This window comes from Paroedura picta, chromosome 3 (assembly GCF_049243985.1).
Source record: "Paroedura picta isolate Pp20150507F chromosome 3, Ppicta_v3.0, whole genome shotgun sequence".
Classification (NCBI taxonomy): domain Eukaryota; kingdom Metazoa; phylum Chordata; class Lepidosauria; order Squamata; family Gekkonidae; genus Paroedura; species Paroedura picta.
The window spans coordinates 101,635,164-101,652,585 of NC_135371.1; the positions used below are offsets into that span (position 1 = coordinate 101,635,164).

At 47.6% G+C, this 17,422-nt stretch overlaps 1 protein-coding gene and 1 long non-coding RNA gene across 2 annotated transcripts; one reads left to right on the top strand and one right to left on the bottom strand.

Annotated features, from left to right (window-relative positions):
• Nucleotides 1-611: 611 nt before the first annotated feature.
• MSX2 (msh homeobox 2) lies at nt 612-8,685 on the bottom strand. The gene is made up of 2 exons (XM_077327019.1): nt 8,185-8,685; nt 612-2,722 (listed from the first exon to the last, which is right to left on the bottom strand). Exons 1-2 carry the CDS (start codon nt 8,525-8,527, stop codon nt 2,298-2,300), a joined length of 768 nt encoding a protein of 255 aa, XP_077183134.1. The 5' UTR covers nt 8,528-8,685; the 3' UTR covers nt 612-2,297.
• A 163-nt stretch (nt 8,686-8,848) lies between these two features.
• On the top strand, nt 8,849-12,161 carry LOC143832498 (uncharacterized). Its single transcript, XR_013229288.1, has 2 exons — nt 8,849-9,311; nt 9,712-12,161. It is a non-coding gene; the product is annotated as an uncharacterized LOC143832498 (long non-coding RNA).
• The last annotated feature ends 5,261 nt before the right edge of the window (nt 12,162-17,422 follow it).

A 17,422-nucleotide genomic window follows, 5' to 3' on the forward strand; every position in this document is an offset into this window, starting at 1 on the left:
CATTTAGGCTTGGAAGCAAATCCCAGGGTATTAAATAGGACTTGATATGCAGAAGAGTGCACCTCTAGTCATGACCCTGCACTTTAACCTGATAAGAAAAACAAGCATAAGTAGTTACTTAGGAGCAAGTCCCATTGAATTGCTTGAAAGTTTCCTTTCAGGAAAACCTATGTAGCAACCAAAGTAAATTCCGATCTTACTAACTTTGATTGAACAAGGATTTCCCAAGGAAATGGCCTTACTCCCTGGGGTAAGCAATGAGTACCTTTATAAAATACCTGGATAAAGGAAGAAACCAGGACATGGCTACAGAAAGTTTGTATATAATAGAAGTGCTAAAGCAGCATCAAATAAAGGAAATTTTGTTAAAGATTTGGCTTTTTATTTGGAATGTATGATAAGCATTATTCCATTGAATGTTCAATGAAGGTTGGCTTTTCTCCAGTGTGGAGTTTAAGAAAAATGGAAATGGGGTTAAATAAAGTAAGTTTGAAATATGATAATACTGAGTATTTCTTTGAACTTAATTCTCACTGCCCCTGTGCAGAAATGGAAGATGTGCTTCTTCCCCCTATAAAAAGAACTCCAAGTACTGACAGACCCACACACAATTAAACAAGTTTTTTTTAATTTAATTCTAAATAAAAGAGATAAGAAATAATAAATCTTCATCAATCATCAATAAAATATATAAAATTATACAAGGCATCCCTTTCAAAGGGATTTTAGTAGGCTGGGGGTAAAAGGGTGGAGCTGAGCTAATGGGCAGAAGTCATAACACAGGTTGTAGTAGGGATAAGACCACCCCCCAAAAAAATCTTTTGGTTTCTTCCCTTAGTAACATCCCAGAGAATTCCAGTCTTCAGCAATCTGATCCTCCATAGACATTTTACCACTAAGTTTAGCTATAACAACAATAATAAAACAATGAGAATAACAAAATGGGGCCCTTCCTTCCCAGAATGAAAAGAATGAGAAGAAAAGGGAAGGGGTTCATTTTGCTGCTTTGCATAGCCCAATCTTGTTCCCATAAGTTTTTGTTTGTTTGTTGGGTCTATGGGTCTTTCAATAAACATTCGAGCATAATTCATTTTTATAAGCTGATAACAGTAAAGGCATCAGTAAAAACAAACCAGTGCTGCAACATGGTCTTGATAGTCTCTCTGCATCCACACACACACTTTCTCTCTCTTCTGAAAAGCAATGCCTTTCTTCATACCTCTATCCTTGTTTTGCCTGGCATCAAATAGACAAGTGACTGTTATGTGGCAATGATTAACCAAACAAAGGAGAAGAGGGCCGAGACAAAGCTTTTACAACCTACCCTCTTCTTTGGCTGCTGCACACTGAGCACACCCCTCCTTGCATGGCATTCTAGAAACAAGAATAAACTGTCAACTAAAGGCCAGCAAAATCATTATTTATCTCACTCCTGAGGCTATTTCTTTTCCAGGATATCAGACTCATACATTTCTGCCCTACAGCAAATATTAGAGAATTTCCATTGTTAAGAGCTTTATTCTAAAACCCAAATATTGTTTTGCTGGGCTGCATCAATACTCACCGGATCCAAAATTTTTCATTTCCAATATCCCAACCGCTTAAAATGTAATTTAAGGAGCACAGTGGTGGCTAAGCCCATGAGAAAATACAGAAAGCAGCTCCATTAGGCCTGTCTTACATTTATTGCTCTTAACACTGTTCTTTTTCTTAAGAGGTTGGTATTCTTGACAAAGTGTCTTTACCAGTCAACCTTTAAGCCATAACGAATCAACGCCTCTATTCCCACACACCCTCACCCACCCACTAAATGGGAACAAGTGCTGTTGCATGTAGTGGAATTTGCTTCTGAAAACGTCTACATAGGATCGGGATGAAAATTGCCTCCCTGTAAAGAATGATACGCTCTTATTACCAAAAGCTCCATCTCTCAGTCTTCCACTGGGAACGTCATAAGGAAAACAAATATGCCTTGCAAACACATGATTTAAGATTGAGCCCCCTCCCTCCCACCCCCCCTGCAGTATATAAACAAACTATATTAGTTTAAGCATTCAGGGGAGGAAATAAACACCTCTCTTTCACCATCAGTTTTTGAGAGTTGAGATCACACCTGGCTGGTTCCCCAACCTGCAGAACATGGGCTCTGCTTTAATTTCAAACTCCTATATACTTGATAAGGCACATACAAGCATGCAGGAAAACAACCAGTATTGGGTTTTTTGTACTGCACTCTTGAACGGGGCAAGATCCACCAGGAAGTCTATGTCGCATTGCTGTGATACTTTCCAATCTTCTTACGATAAGTGGTACATGCTATATCCAACAGGAGTAGCATAGAGTCCTACAGGCGGGATGGGAAGCACAGGTCTATGAAAGGGATACGATGTTCCATAGAGCGAGGCAGCTTGGATAGGGGAGTTGATGGGGAAAGGAAGGCTGAAGCCAGAAGGCAACATGGGCTTGGCAGCCATCTTTAGCTTTTCCAGCTCAGCTTCTTGCAGTCTCTTTGCCTTGGCCCTCCGGTTCTGGAACCAGATTTTGACTTGGGTCTCTGTGAGGTTAAGAGAGCTGGAGAACTCTGCTCTTTCAGCAATTGAAAGGTACTGCTTCTGACGGAATTTGCGTTCTAAAGCCAGCAGCTGAGAGGTGGTAAAAGGTGTTCGCGGCTTCCGGTTGGTCTTGTGCTTTCTCAGTGTACAGGCTGTGGGGCTCAGGTGCCCTGGAAAGAGAAACAAAGATCAGTTACTCCCCAAGGAAGGAATAAACAGCCCCTGCCAAAAGTCAGACTAGCATCAGATTGCACATGGGGTTACGTTGGTTTCATGGCCTGGGAAGGAGAGTATGTAGCGAAATTAGACAGTGTATATTTTTGTTCAAAAAACTGAGTGTTCCTAATGAATTATGCTGCTGTTTACCACTTATTATCAGTTCATAATGCAGATATTCTAAGAGTGGTTTTAGCAGCAGCTATCACAGTGGATCAATGGAAACATATAGCCAGATCGGTGCACTGATCCTTTGATACAAGAAGGCCAGTGTATTAACAAATCATCACCCGTTTAAAAAATGGTTCAAAGACTGTGAAGTAGTAGAAGAAGAAGAGATGGTTCTTATATGCCACTTTTCTCTACCCAAAGGAGGCTCAAAGCGGCTTACAGTCGCCTTCCCTTTCCTCTCCCCACAACAGACACCCTGTGAGGTGGGTATGCCAGATTAGAAGTCCGCACGCCTAACCACAACACCAAACTGGTTCCAGGTGTCCTGGGAGATCTTTTTTCCCATAAGGTGAGTACCTTACATCAGTGGGATTTCAGTGAGCAATTCACATTTCTGTGAAGGGTTAACCGGTGGTATTCTGGTGTCCTGCCCTAAACTTTAAATGCCACTTTGGCTATGATTATTACAGCAAAGGTGTGCCAGAATGAAACAGTCAACATCATCATTGGAGCGACATTGGCCATCATGTCCTCGAGATAGCATTGTTACTTTCAGCCAGAGCCCTACATCTCCCTGGACTCTCCAGCACCACCACAGACAGGACAACCAGCCCTACATCACTCCTAGATAAATACTACAAAAATTCCACCTGGCTGAGGTTGGATGGATTGCCAACCACCAGTCTTTTCTGCCAACATTTTGCATATGGACTCTAGTGAGAAGACCTGCACTTGCTGAGAACATCTAGAGGCCTCTCAGCTTGCTACAGTGTGGATCTCAGTGAGACACAAGTGAACAAAGAGACCTACAGATCACTACGGGAATGGGATATTGATAGGCAACAGATCAGTTGAAGAATCCTCTCCAAGTTAGAAATCCAAAGGGTCAGAAAGAAATGCTTCCCCAGCCATTACTCACTAGGATTTATTCACTGTGAATGACATCTTTGATCACACATTTTAGCCAAAACATTACCTAAGGACACTGAACTCAGTCTGGAAAGGGACTCTCCCCCCACCCCCACCTCTGTACACTACTAAAGCTTTCAATGAAATCTGCGATAGACTTGTGATCTGTGAGCAAAGAGTCAGCTGTTCAGGTTTCTTCCCACCCCCCTCCATTCCCAGCCAGAGACAACACTAAGGAGAAAGGAGGCTGACATGTGAACTTAACAGCCAGCCTTTATGACACAATGTTAAATATTTTTTTTAAATAATATATCGCTACAAAACATCTGTAGCTAATAGAAAGAAGTGGAATTGGTTTCCTATCTTGTTCCATTGCAAAGTAATTGCGCAGACTTTCCTTAGCATGGTCTCAGAGGCCATGAGATTTTAAAGAGGCACACGGACGTTCCTGGGACTTTGCTTCTAAGTGCTTGCACTGAACATCACCCAACACTGTCTTACAAAGAGTCACTGCAGTCAGCTGGGATCAGTTGATAGGAGGAACTCTTAGGATTACATTGGCAATGTTGAAGAGAAACTCAACTATGAAAGGGGGGGGGAGTTTTACTTGGAGGATTCAGAAGCATACCAACCCAAGGAAGCGGAGAATGAATATCGTAGTAACAATGAGTACTTAAAAAAATTTCCCATTTTCTCTTTTGGAATGTAAAAAGGACTTTGGAAATCTAAAATGAATCCTACTAAAACCAGTGCAGTTTACAATGAAATGGATGCCTTGGGCCAGGTTGCTGGATAAGCTTCACCTATAAGCCCCAAAGAACTTAGAATAAAAATGTTTTAGATAATGCAGTGAAAGGTGGTGTTATTGGAATACGGTGTGTGGAATTTTCAGTCTCACCCTCACTTAAAGCAAACCTAGGATAATTTATTAATAAGTATCCTCGGTGATGCTGAGCAAGATTAATAAGTTGATTTCTGTGGTGAAAACTCAAATTTGTTCAAAGTGCAAAATATTTGTCTCCATTTCATACCATTTCAACCACGTAATGGTTTTTCAGGTGCACGATATTATTAACACAAGGCAATTGTGGAAATGTTTCTTATAATGTGATTACTGTGGAACATATTTTACATTTTGATATGCCTAGGAATGTGTCTTTGCCTTAGTTTACTGTTAGCTTTTAAAGCCAAGAGATCATTAGATGTGCACTTCATCAAAAGTGTTTGATTAAGGTTTTGTGAAGTAACTTACATGTAAATATGGCAGTATTTTGATTTTGTAGAGATGGCTTCCATTTTGCTAGGTATTGGAATCATTCTGGCACTAAATGTGAAGTTCAGCAACAGATATTGGAATAAATTCAGACTCCCTTAAGACTGGGTATGAAATGGTTTCAGTAGTCTTGATGTAATACAAGAAGGAAACAAACAACACGGGCTAAATGCCACTAGAAAAAGACAATGCGGGAAATGAAGGCAGAACCAATGCCATTGCTGGTGACAGCCTTCTAGCCAAGCCAGTCACCTGTATGCCTTTCTATTGTTACTTATTTTTCTTTCAATTTTTCCCAAACTATATCCCCATATTTCTTCTGCTGTTTTATCTTCCAAAATGACCAAAAGCCCTGAAGAGAGGTCCAGGTAGGTAACCGCATTGGTCTCAAGCAGCAGAATGAAGTTTGAGCCCAGTGGCACCTTTAAGACCAACAAAGTTTTATTGATGATATAAGTTTTTATGTGCTTACACGATGACTAAAACTGTGTTGGCCTTAAAGGTGCCAATGGGCTCAAACTTTGAATGTTCTGTTCACTTTATTATATGCAGACTACAGCATTTTAAATAGTAATTGACTAGGAAGATAGTCCCTGTACTTCCCACTACAATTTGTTAAGACTTTTTTAAACCCCATTTTCCCTAGATAACTTTTTAATCGGCCAGGGAAGATGCATTATCACCAAAGAATTAATTTTCCTTTACAAGGGAATAGCTACAACTGAGAGTCAGCCTGGGGAATCCACCACGTAGAGATTTATAAGGATCTTGGGAGTCATTTAGAATGTTTCAGACTCTGAAATTCTATTCTTTAGACAGCATCCTTGTTTTAGACCATCACTTTCCCTGAAGAAGAAAAATTAAAAGAATGGTCACCCTGACATTCTACAGAATTCAATGAAACTATTACTGGGCATAGAGGGAGATTTAGTTCTTTTAATGGACTTTGTCAAGTTCCATGCCCTCAAACCACCCCCCTCCCATATCCTTGGGGGTTTGAAGCAATTTTTTAACAACTCGTTCAGATTTAGAATACCTGGCAATTTCCTATGATGGCACAGGAAAATTTTTCAGGACAGCATCTCACTTACACTACTGTTCAAATTTACCTTCTTAATGGCAAAAGTCATAAATAGTAAGGCCTGTTCAGATTGAGAATTTTCACCAGGCTCTGATGACCTTGAGAAAAATGGTTAACAAGCATACTTAACTGGGTGAGGGTCCCAGTGAACTAAAGGGATATGCATTTGCTTTTCTTTGCCTAGAACTGAGATGTGGGCCTTCTCAGGCTACAATCTCTTCCATGCTCACTTGGGATATTTCCTGAGTAAACATGTATAGGCTCAGGCGGGAGGACATGGAAACAGAGAGAAGGAAACCAGGCAATGATTTTCTACATAGAGGCTTTGCCGGGAAAAGGGAAAAAACAGAAATAGAAATATAGACATCAGAAAAGCAATGCTTTTCTATGTTGTCAACAGCAAAAGTCCCTTCCTGGTGTTTTGTACATGACTGAAAAGCAATAACATATCCTGAGACCACTCCAAAGCTTTTTAAACCTTCAATCACTTTTTGCGCCCCCCCCCCCAATGTCCTAAATTTAACTTCAAACAGATATAGTCAGATTAGCCTTCTGCTCCACTAAGGCAATGGATGTGGCAGAAATGGGTAAAGTCACTGTTAAAACTTCCTGCTAGAAATGAGGAAGGAAATTTTCTCTCTTTTGCATACAAATGAACTTTACTTATTAGCTGTTATCTGTAAGATGATTGAACCATATTTCTGTAGAACAGGAATTTTTGCATGTCTTTTTTTGTTTTACCTTTTGAATGCAGTATTTATCACTGTTACCTGATCCTGACTATATACTGATTCAGGGCCATTAAAAGCTAGGGGCCAGGTTACTATTCATCTATTAAACTTTGCTCCCTGCGTCTCTTTAAGTACAAGACGAAATTGGAGGAGGACATAGGTTGTTTGATATATGCTGTCTTACAGGCCCCTCGGTAGCCAATGAACCTGGCGTCGGATTTGGGAAGCAAGGCATGGAAAGAAATCAAACTGGAAGGTTTAAAGAAGACCTGACCTACAAAGAACCCCGTTTCTAAAAACAGGTGGAAAATGGACAGGCCAGTTTAGCCCAAGAATCTGGGCGAAGTCGGGATCTGCGGGGCGCGACGGGGAATGACCGGCAGCCGTTCGCCGTTTCGGGATCAGTCGCCGGCCGGGGCGATCCGAAGGACGATTTCTAGCTGTGCCCGGTTTTATTAATCCTCCCCCGGCGCAGTGCGCCAGACGCGGCTGGCAATCGGCAGCTTTTCTGCGGAGCCCAGCGAGCCGACGGAGTTGCGCTCCGGAGCGTTGAGGCAGTCTCCTGCGAACAGGTGCACCAGAAGGCAAGGCGAGGCGCGCTCCCATTTCCCGACAGGCCAAAGCGGCCTCCCAGAGTGCCCCCGTCGCTGATCCAGTCCCCCCCCCCCCCGCTAGAGACCCCGGGACACGGCGACATCGGAGGTTCTCGTCGGAGAGCGGCAACAGCCACCCCTCGGCCTCCTTCTCCCTGGCGCCGGCTTCGGGAGGCTCCAGGAGGCCGGCCAAACCTCCGCCCGTCTCGGACTTTCCCAAACGCAGCGGATCGTGGACGGCGCCTAAGGGGGCGGGGACGCCGTCGGCAATTGCCGCCGCAGCCTCAGGACTCTCCCGCGGGACAGTGCGGCGCTCCGCGGGAAAATACCGCCGGCCTCCCGGAGAAGAGCGCAGCCGGCGCGCCGGGCAAACGGGCGGGCTCCACTTGGTTTGTGTTTCCAAGGGGCGCCCAATGTTCTCTTCCCCGGTGCGTGAATCGCGCTCAGCGGGTATGTGCCTCGCCCCCCACCCTCCTTCGGCGCGCCGTTGCCCGAGAGCCGCGCCAGCCGAGGGCTCCGACGCCAGAGCCTCGCCTGCCTGTTTCCCTTCCGGCTCCGCCAGAGGAGCCCTACAGGAGCAGCCGGCTAATTTCCCAGCCGCCCGCCCGCCCGGCGCCTCTTCAAGCTCTCCTCTCCCCTTCCCCGGGCCGAGACTCACTTGGGGGCGGGGAGTATCTGCCGGCCTCCGGGATCCACGACGACCCATCCTCGGAGTTCTCGGACTTGACCGACGAGGTCTCGAAGGTTTTTGTCAGGCCGCCGGGGCTGGGCGCTTCCCTGGAGCCGTGACCGGGCAAGAGCAGGGGCCGGGAGGTGCCCAAACCGGAGCCCTCCAGGCCGGCGCCGGCCTCTCGGGGGGGCTTCTTGTCGGACATGAGCGCCTCCACGCTGAAAGGCAGGCTGGACACCTTGACTTTGCGGGGCTCCTCGAGCGCGGCGACAGGGCCCTCTTCGTCCGAGGAGAAAACCTCCTTCGCCTTGGCCGGAGGAGAAGAAGCCATCGCGGCGCGCCCGCGCAAGGATCCCTGCCCACAGGAGCCGCCGCCGCCTTCTGCTCTGCCGCTCCGCCGCTCCGCTGCTGGCTCCGGGCCCGCGAGTCGTTCGCTCCGCTCGCATCCAGCGCAACAACCCAGCAAACTTTTTTTCCTCCCCTTTTTTGGGAGCCTTCTGGCCGTTTCCTCCTTTGGGAAGTTGAGTAAGCGCGGCCGGGCCAATGAGAGCGGCGGCAGGCGGTGACGTCAGGCGATGACTCAGGCCATTGGCTCTGACTCCCAGCGGCTCGGAGCCTAGATTGGTCCCCCCCCCCCTTCTCCTTCTTCTCCTTCTTTCCTTTTAAATAAATTAGAAGTTAATGACACGGGCCGCGAACGAAGCTGTGCTATTAGGGAGCTTTCTAGCATTGTAATTCTGCCAAAACAGGAAAGTCACTGGAATAATTAGGGCTCATGAGATGAAGAGGAAATTCTGAGCGCGCAGACCTCGCCCTCTCCCCCCACCGCTACCCCCACCCCCGCGCAAAGATCTGCCACAAAGATCTGACTAAGGCAAAGATCTGCCACGAAGCCCCTCGGCACGAAAATGGGGAGGAGAGCACTCTCCACAGTGATGTCATCGGCCTAGGATCAAAGCCCACCTCGGGTTCAAAGCTGGCGGGGACTCCCAAACCCATCCTGCGAGGCAGGCCCCTTGGCCCTTCCTTCCGAGACCCGAGTTGCCGCCAACCGCAGCAAAGTGCTGCGAGCCTAGGGAAGAGACGGCCCCAGAGACTGCGCATTTCATGTCCAGGTTACCACCGGGGGAAACCGGGAAAAGCAACGCTTGGGGGTCGGTTTGATTTTTGCGGGGGAGGGGATGCCTTCCACAAACAGTGGAAGGGGACAAAAGGAAGGGAGCCCCGGATTTCATAGAAGCCCCACCGACAACCGGATGCAATGGCTTTGAACCCAGTGAATGAGACAGAACCATCCCATTTACATCCGAAGGGGGGGGGGCTCCCCAAATTCTGCCTGCGTCATCAGATAATCTCTTCTAACCAATTAGTTGAACGGGTCGTTTGAACAATCAGGAAGAAGACCCCCCCTCTGTACCCCCCCCAGTATGTATACAAACCAATTAAATGCCCAAGAAAGAAAGGGGATTGCTTTTTTTTTTTTTTAAATGATTATGTTGCTAATGTAATTTGCAGGCGCCTAGCCCTTGATGACAAACAGATGCATTTGCCAGAAGCCGGCGCAGCCTAGAGCCTCTCGGCTCCTTCATCTGCGAGCGCATCAGGCAGCCGCGATGTCTGCGCGGAGCTGCCCCACTTTACAACGGCGGCCGATTGAAGCGAACAAGGCGCATTAATGTAATGGGAAGGCATTTCAATTACCACCCCGAGAAAAAGCAAATCATTTTGCCTGCATAATTAATTTAATCTCGTAATGATAGCTCTTTAATTAGGTGTTGATAACCATTGTTGTTGTGTTACTCAAACGTTCGCGGGCTGCTGGGGAAGGCCTGGAAGTGTCAACGCAGCTGGGAAAGGCAGGAACCTGACTCGGGTGTATGCAGAGCTTTGGATTTGTGTGTGTGTGTGTTTGTATGGAAATCTCTCTAATTGCTATAGATCTCTGGCCGAACGCCTTACTTTTGGCCATTTCTTTGAAAGAGCTCGACTTTCCAGTTTCCAGTGGCTTGGTAAGGACCGGTGTGTTCGAGGCTCCTTGGGAGTGACACTAGATTGGCCCCTGGTAGGCTCTTACCAGAACTTGTGCTTTCTTTTCAGGTTTGTCTGCACAGTGGAAACTAGAAAACATCTTTTCCAAAACGATGGCAACTCTTGCACTAAATAGCTTCGGTGCTGAAAATTAGAATCTGGGTCGCCTCAATGTCCCTCTGTTGCCTTTTCCCACAGCTGAAGACAAACTGCTGATTATTTGAACTCTTTCGCTCTTTGGGGAATGGACCAAGCTTTACCGGCTGTCACAGCCTCTCCGGATCTGGTGCTTGTGCTTTCCCTACAGGATCCATGCTGTTGAGAGTTGGGAGACAGACAAGGTAGGGAGGGTTATAGGATCTTTGAACAGGCTTCAGGACTCCGGGCCCCACTTTGCTCTGCAATGGCTGGGCCGATGCCGACCCATCCCACCTTACACCTGAATCAAAAACCATCTGTGGGAATAGAGACACGTGCAGAGAAAGAACGAAATGTTCTCTGGGGTGTGACCCTCCTCCTATGGAGACAGCGGCCAACTTCCACCATTTCCATTCAGCCAGCTTGCTTTGAAAGGGCTATGCCAGCTGAAGCACCAGAGTTGTAGGGGCAAGAAAAACACACCGGGCCCTGGCGTTGGTTAAACGGGAATCGCGGGGCAGTCCTAAAGAAGTGCAGGCAGAACTAAATCCCACCAAGCTCCCCACCCGTAGTTAGAATACCTAAGATCACACCCCAAACTCAGAGCTAGCAACATAATGCTAAGGGAAATCTTCTAACACCGATGTCCTTTATTATGGTGGGGCTGACTCAAAAGTTTGCAAACTCAATTCAGCAACCTGCAAGTTTTACCTCCCTCCCTCCCTCCCTCCCTCCCTCCCTCCCTCCCTCCCTCCCTCCCTCCCTCCAGGTTCTTGCCGTGTTCTGGCAAAGGCTCGGGTCTCTGAATGAAATAGGCTGTAGGACCCGTGAGTCTCTGTCTCTCTCTCACACACACATATACACGCACCGTCCTCGTGGACCTATGGACCTGAGGCCAAATCTTCACCTTAAGACAGCAACCGAGATGGGCAGCGATTTTGGCAAGACACCCCAAATCCAGATGCGGTGAAGCAGACTGATCATTAAAGAACCTAATGCAGAACATGGGGGGGGGGGACTTAACTCTATCCCCGGATGTGTCCCCCCAATCTATTCACTAAAAAAAAAACCCTACAGATTGCCTAGAAAGCCAACAAGGAAGGGCTTAAGAGAGCGACTCATTGTGGAGTGGCTTTGAAAAGGAATGGATCCCATGCTAGCAGCAAGTCTGTATGTACCCTGCTTCTCCTCCCCTTAATGACAGGTAAATGAGAATGGATGAACATAAGGAAACAATGCATGCAAACAGGGAACAATGAGGTGCTAGTGCCACTCTGCTGAAGTGCTACAGATAATTACACCAAATCAATGCAAAGTTTCTACCCCTGAAGAATGGGAATGGGCTTGAGGTCAGGTCACAGCGACCTGGTTTGACAGAAGTGGGAAGAAACACATTTTCAGACGGACACATGAACTCCTTGGGGTGGTTTCAGAGTCTTCTTTTGCCTGCCCTATTTTTCTCATGATGCTGACTGGAAGGCAAAGGGCTTGGTTTGAAATGCTGCTTTCTGGAGCTCTACATTTCTTGTGAAAAGTCCCCTTGGTTCCAGAGGGCCATCATGGAATCTCATCATTGTCAGAACTCATGGATCAGCGGACTGGTAGCAGCCTTGGAGCATTAGACCTTGATCAGGTCAGAAGCACCTCTCTCTGGAGTCTGTTTATTTACAGTCCCAAGGAAGACCACAAGAGACATTGCAACAAGCAATAGAATAGGAGTATCTATTTGGTGTATATTTCTTGTTGTATTTTCTTTTTATATGGTTGGTATGCCAATAAAGGTGTTGTTGTTGTTAAAATGTCATCAGACAAAACAACAGTCTCAAACAAGGCAGTAGGACTAGGATGACAGAAGTTAGAACAACAATGCGAGTGGTATCCAAAATGGTGTAGCATTAATGATGCAGAGAATCAAATTGCAGAAGAAGAAGACAGTACAGTAAGAACAGGATAAAACCTACAAGGAAACTTCAAGGAGCTTGTTCCTTTGATAAAGAAGTGTCAGTCCTGAATCATTCCATTCTAACAAAGTTTGGGTCCAGTGGCACATTTAAACCCAACAAAGGTTCATTGGGGGGTATAAGCTTTCCTATGTAGGCCGCTTATACCCCAAATGAAACTTTGTTGGGCTTGAAGGTGCCACAGGACTCAAACTTTATACTGTTGATTCAGGCCAACCCACCTGAACCATTTCACTAGAATACAGCCCTTCATCCAAACACCCTCTCTGAAAAATTCTGTTTAACAGAATCTGCAGAATGCCTAGAAATGTGGGCCTTCTCATGCAGTCCATTCTACCAGATGGGAGCCACAACAGAGGGTGGCAGGTACAAGGACAGTTTTATGCACTATGCTGATCTTGACGGCTTCCCACAGTTCCAAAATCTTTGGCTCAACAGAATAGTTGATCCAGCGACATAGTGATGGATGTATTGCACATTAACATAATCCTAAATACATTTTCTGGGACATGAATTCCTTTGAGTTATTTTCAGAGCAAGGTGTTTCCAAGTTGAGTGTATCTGGGAACCCAGTTGTCAAGCTTACACACAGTATGTGTCAGGTCTATAAAGGTGACTGGCTGGTTGCTATTGGGGGGGGGGGATGGCTGGTTGCAGTCCCCAGACTTTGGTAAAGTCTTGAATGGTTCAGGTTGCCAACTTGAGATTGTTGGCTTTTCTTTATCCACCACGCCTACTCGGCCAACCTACCACCAGGTCCACAACCCAAGTCCATCCTGTCCACACTTAGTGGAGAGAGTCAGCTCCACCTGCTGCTTCTTTCTGATTTATAGAATGAAAATGTCCTTTAAAAAATATCTGTGCTAGAATTTGGGTTTCAGATGTGTGCTGAGTGTAAGTAAACATCTTTTAGGCTAACAGCAGAATGACCAATACACAAACACAATGGAGCATCCACCCACAGACTTCCCATTCCTGAAGAGAATCATTTTATTCTGAACTTTAAAGGATTGCCTGTAGCTGCAGGTACAGGTATGGGATGGACTCCCCTAAAAAAACATTGAAATGATTTGTTTCAGAGCATGCTGAAGTGCCTCAGTGAATCCCAGAAGGAGCTGCACTCTTAACCCTGCTGGACCTTTGTGCACTTTATTGACTCTCTCTATTGTTGTTGTTAGTATCAACTGTAACAACTGGAGTAAATCTCGAACTGAAGAACATCATCTGCCAGGCAAGTATCTGGCTGTCACAAGTCATAATAATAATAGCAACAACCCGGGAAGGGGATTTGGAAATGGAAGTGCTGGCCTACATGACTCCAGCGACTTTGCCAAGACTCCTCACCAAATCCTTCTACCTAGGAAAAAGATTGTTCACGTGATGCTCGAGAAAGAGGGAGAGTCACAGTGGGAGTGGGGAAGGGCCTGTGTGCATGGAGCTAGGGTGAGTGATCTGGATCCTGACAGATGCCCTTGCCAAACTACAGCTCCTGTCGACCAAGCCCCTTTCCCTCGAGCCCCTTTCCCTCGTGGGGTGTCTTTTCCGTTCCCATGGCAGGCCCACGACTCTTCTGTCCTCCCTTTAGCAAAGCGGCGTACCCTCGCCCCTCCCCACCCCCATCCGCTGCTCCTTTCTGGTCAATTACACCAGCTGGGAAATATGCGCCCTGTTCCCGAGACGCTGCAGCTCGGAGAAGGGGGGGGAGAGGAGAAAGAGGGCGGGGGAGACGTTGCAGACGAACTGAGGCTGTTTGCAGGCGCCAGCAGCGGGGAGATGAAAGAGAAACTCCTGGGGGAAGCGGCTGTGCAGTTTGACCGGCTCCAGCGAGAGTAGAAACGGCGGCTCGTCCCAGGCAGCTCCGCCCCGCATCCCCCATCCTTACCCCCACCCCAGGGCAGCCTCAGCCTCACCCGCTGCCTGCCCACTCATCTTACCTTCCTGCTCTCTGGTCCCAGAGGAGGAGCCACCGCGAGCCCATCGGCTGGCTGCGCTCCCCCGTAATGACTCTATCAAGGCCTGACATCCGAGGGATGAAAGGAGAAGGACGTTTTCGTGGCGGCGGCGGCGGCGGCGGCGGCGGCGCGGGGGGGGGGGGGGTTAGCTGAGAATGCTTCTCGCAGCGCAGAAGCCAAGGCCGTCCACGCCCGTGGCAACGAGGCAAAAGCGGCTTAATCGCGGGCGGGAGTAGCAGAGAGAGAACCGGATCTGGTTCCAGAAGCGAAAGGTCTGCTGTCCGAATTCCTTAATGAACGGGGACGAAAAGGGCTGGAAAAAAAAGAAGGGACATTCTCTAGCCAACAGAACCTCTTCCCTTTCCAAAGACACGCTTCTTTTTTCTTTTGCTTTTCAGTGATTGTACACGAAATAAAATTACACCAATTTATATTAAAAAGGAATTTGTTCCACTCCTTTCCCACCCCAGCCCAAATCTGTGGCAGGAGCAAAGGGGCCGCGGTAACTCCGTTTTGCTGTAAACTACAGAGCACTCTTCCCGAGAAGCGCACTTTGGATCGAGGCCCCTGTGCTGCCTACAGAAACAAACCTCGCCCCTACACACTAACACCCCCCCCCCCGGCCTGAAAGGATTTAGAAGAATTTCAGATGTTGGGGTGGGGGGAGCTCAGCCAGGTCTGAAGGCTCTTGCATAAACTCGCGATCCGTTTGCAACCTAGCAGTTTATTCGAAGAGTGGTTTTGTTGGGCTGCTTTTCTTTCGTCTCCCTTAGCAGCCTTCGCCCGCGCTCTGTAACCAAATCAAACCGAGGGATGTTTAGGTCTTTTTGGCACTGCTCTTAGAATTATTTGCAACCCGATCCTAAATTTGTCACCTCGGAGGTAAGTCACTGCGCAGTGGATCGCAGCCCCCAAAACTTATAACAGCAAAAACAGGCAGACGAAGAATAGAGACAAAGTTGGCCGGAGATGTAGGTGTTTCCACAGTGTAAGGTGCGGAAAGGGGGGGGGGCAGGCTGGACTACGGTCTCCCATCATAGAAGAAGCTTTGGGCGGCACGGATCGAGTTTGGGGTACGAGAATAATCTTTGTTCCTCCAGCACGATTTAATATCTGGCTTCACTTAATGGTCTGTGTGTGAGGGAGAGATCATTCATTAACCCAACCTTGGGAGGTGAGACTCTAACTGCAAGACAGACAGACTGAAGTTAACTAAAGAGTCTTGCAATTAAATGATTAGTCAATTTCCCAAGAACCTGGATTCCTCTCTCTCTCTCTCTCTCTCCTGGTTGCAACTCCAATGCAGGAGCCAAAGTCGGTCGAAAACAGGCTTAATTATAGGTAATATCTGTACATTTATCTTCAGACAGTGCGGGGAGGAGGTGGAGAGAGGAAAGAAAAGGAATCAAAAACATCACAGCCTTCGAGGGACGAGAGCCGGTGCGCTTTACAAGCGCTTCTGTCTCTGCGCTGGGCTTCAAAGCCCGGGTGTTTTTTTCTTTTTAATTTTTTGCCTCCCTTGATTCTTGTTATGTCTGTGCACTTCTGAGTTTCTTAGCTGTCGGCATCTGGGGAGCGGGGAGGGGAATGGAGCCCAGCCCAGCGGGGGGGGGGGGCGTGCTCAAAGATCGCTCAGTGGTCCGCTCAGGTTCTCCGATTCGGGTAAGGCAGGGGGGGGGATGCTGTTGAGGAAGGCCCGCTTCTCCCGACCCTAGCAAAGCACTCCAGGGAGTTGGGCTGGGTGGCTCCTTCGGGAATTTCTGAAAAGAAGGCGGGGGTCCATTGCGCATTCGCTTGCGGATGGGCCGTGGGATGCTCCAAGGGATTCCAGGCCAAGAGATTTTCATCTAACTCAGGGAGGCGGTTTCAGGTCGGGGAGGAGATTCCATGGGGGGGGTGTAGGCGATTCTTTGCCATCAAAGCTTAAAGGCTCGTTCTCCCGTGTACCAAAGATTAATAACGCGAGTCTAAGCATGCTCACTCCCAAGTCCCACTGACTTCAACGGAATGTTCTCTAGTCTAGACTATGTACCCACTGGTGGGTATTGAAAAAGCGGCATATCTGTGTTGTGGTTATTAACAACAGCTATTACGAAAAGCTTTCTTTCTTTCTTTCTTTCTTTCTTTCTTTCTTTCTTTCTTTCTTTCTTTCTTTCTTTCTTTGCCTTGCACATGCATAACCCAGTGGCTCGACCCATTTAACTGCTCCTAACACAAGTCACTCCCTGCCTAGCATCAGAAGGAGCTCAGGGCTTCTGTGGATGGAAGGCCTCCCCCCCCCCCCGCCGCCCATTCCCCGGACGCCCCAGTGGTAAGCCAAATCAGCCAGCCGCGATGCCTTCGGTAGTCTCCGTCTCATCTGACCATGACCCAGATTCATGCTCTGGTTTGCCATGCTGGCTGTCGACGGTCAACAATCTTGGTTATGCCCTCCTTATAGAGTGAGGGCCACCCCTCCACCACAGTGCAAAGTATCCGCAAACTATTGTATTCAGTGGCATTTCTGTTTTCATGGGGGGGGGGGAGAAGATATAGGGCTTCAAAAGTAACCTTATTTACTGGGAGGTACATCCCATTGGCTTCCGTGTGATTGACTTCTGGGTAAACACGATTGCTACCATGCTCTTAACACTGGCACTAGGTCCTTGAGTGGATGTGTAATAGTATGTGATGCTGACAGGGTCAGTTAGGTCGAGATGTGAGGCAAATGGTTCCAAAGTAAGTTCCATGAACTTCACTGGAGCCCCCTTTAATGCCCTGAAGAGTTTGGACGCCATTCCGAGTTGCAGGGTTACTTGGAAATCATTCCCATTGAACCAAGTGGATCAGGCTTTTGTGTATGCCTAGGATCGTCATTTGTGTCAGAAGCTTGGCCAGGTTTGCTCCTCCTTCCATTCCAAGTAGGCTCCCATCTCTCTTCTTGGAAGCCAGACTTGGATTTCAGGGTCCTGCCTAGCCTTTGGACACTCAGGCTTCTTGGTTTTATTGCCTTGCCCACCCAGAACTGGTGCCAAATCGGGATCTCTGTGGTTTCTCCTGGAGGACACCAGCCACCACTTGGGGGGAATCACAAGAGAACCTAGGAGTCCATAAACTAGAGAAATGAGATCACTGCTAGGTGATTCAGTTGGAAGGTGGTCCTGAACA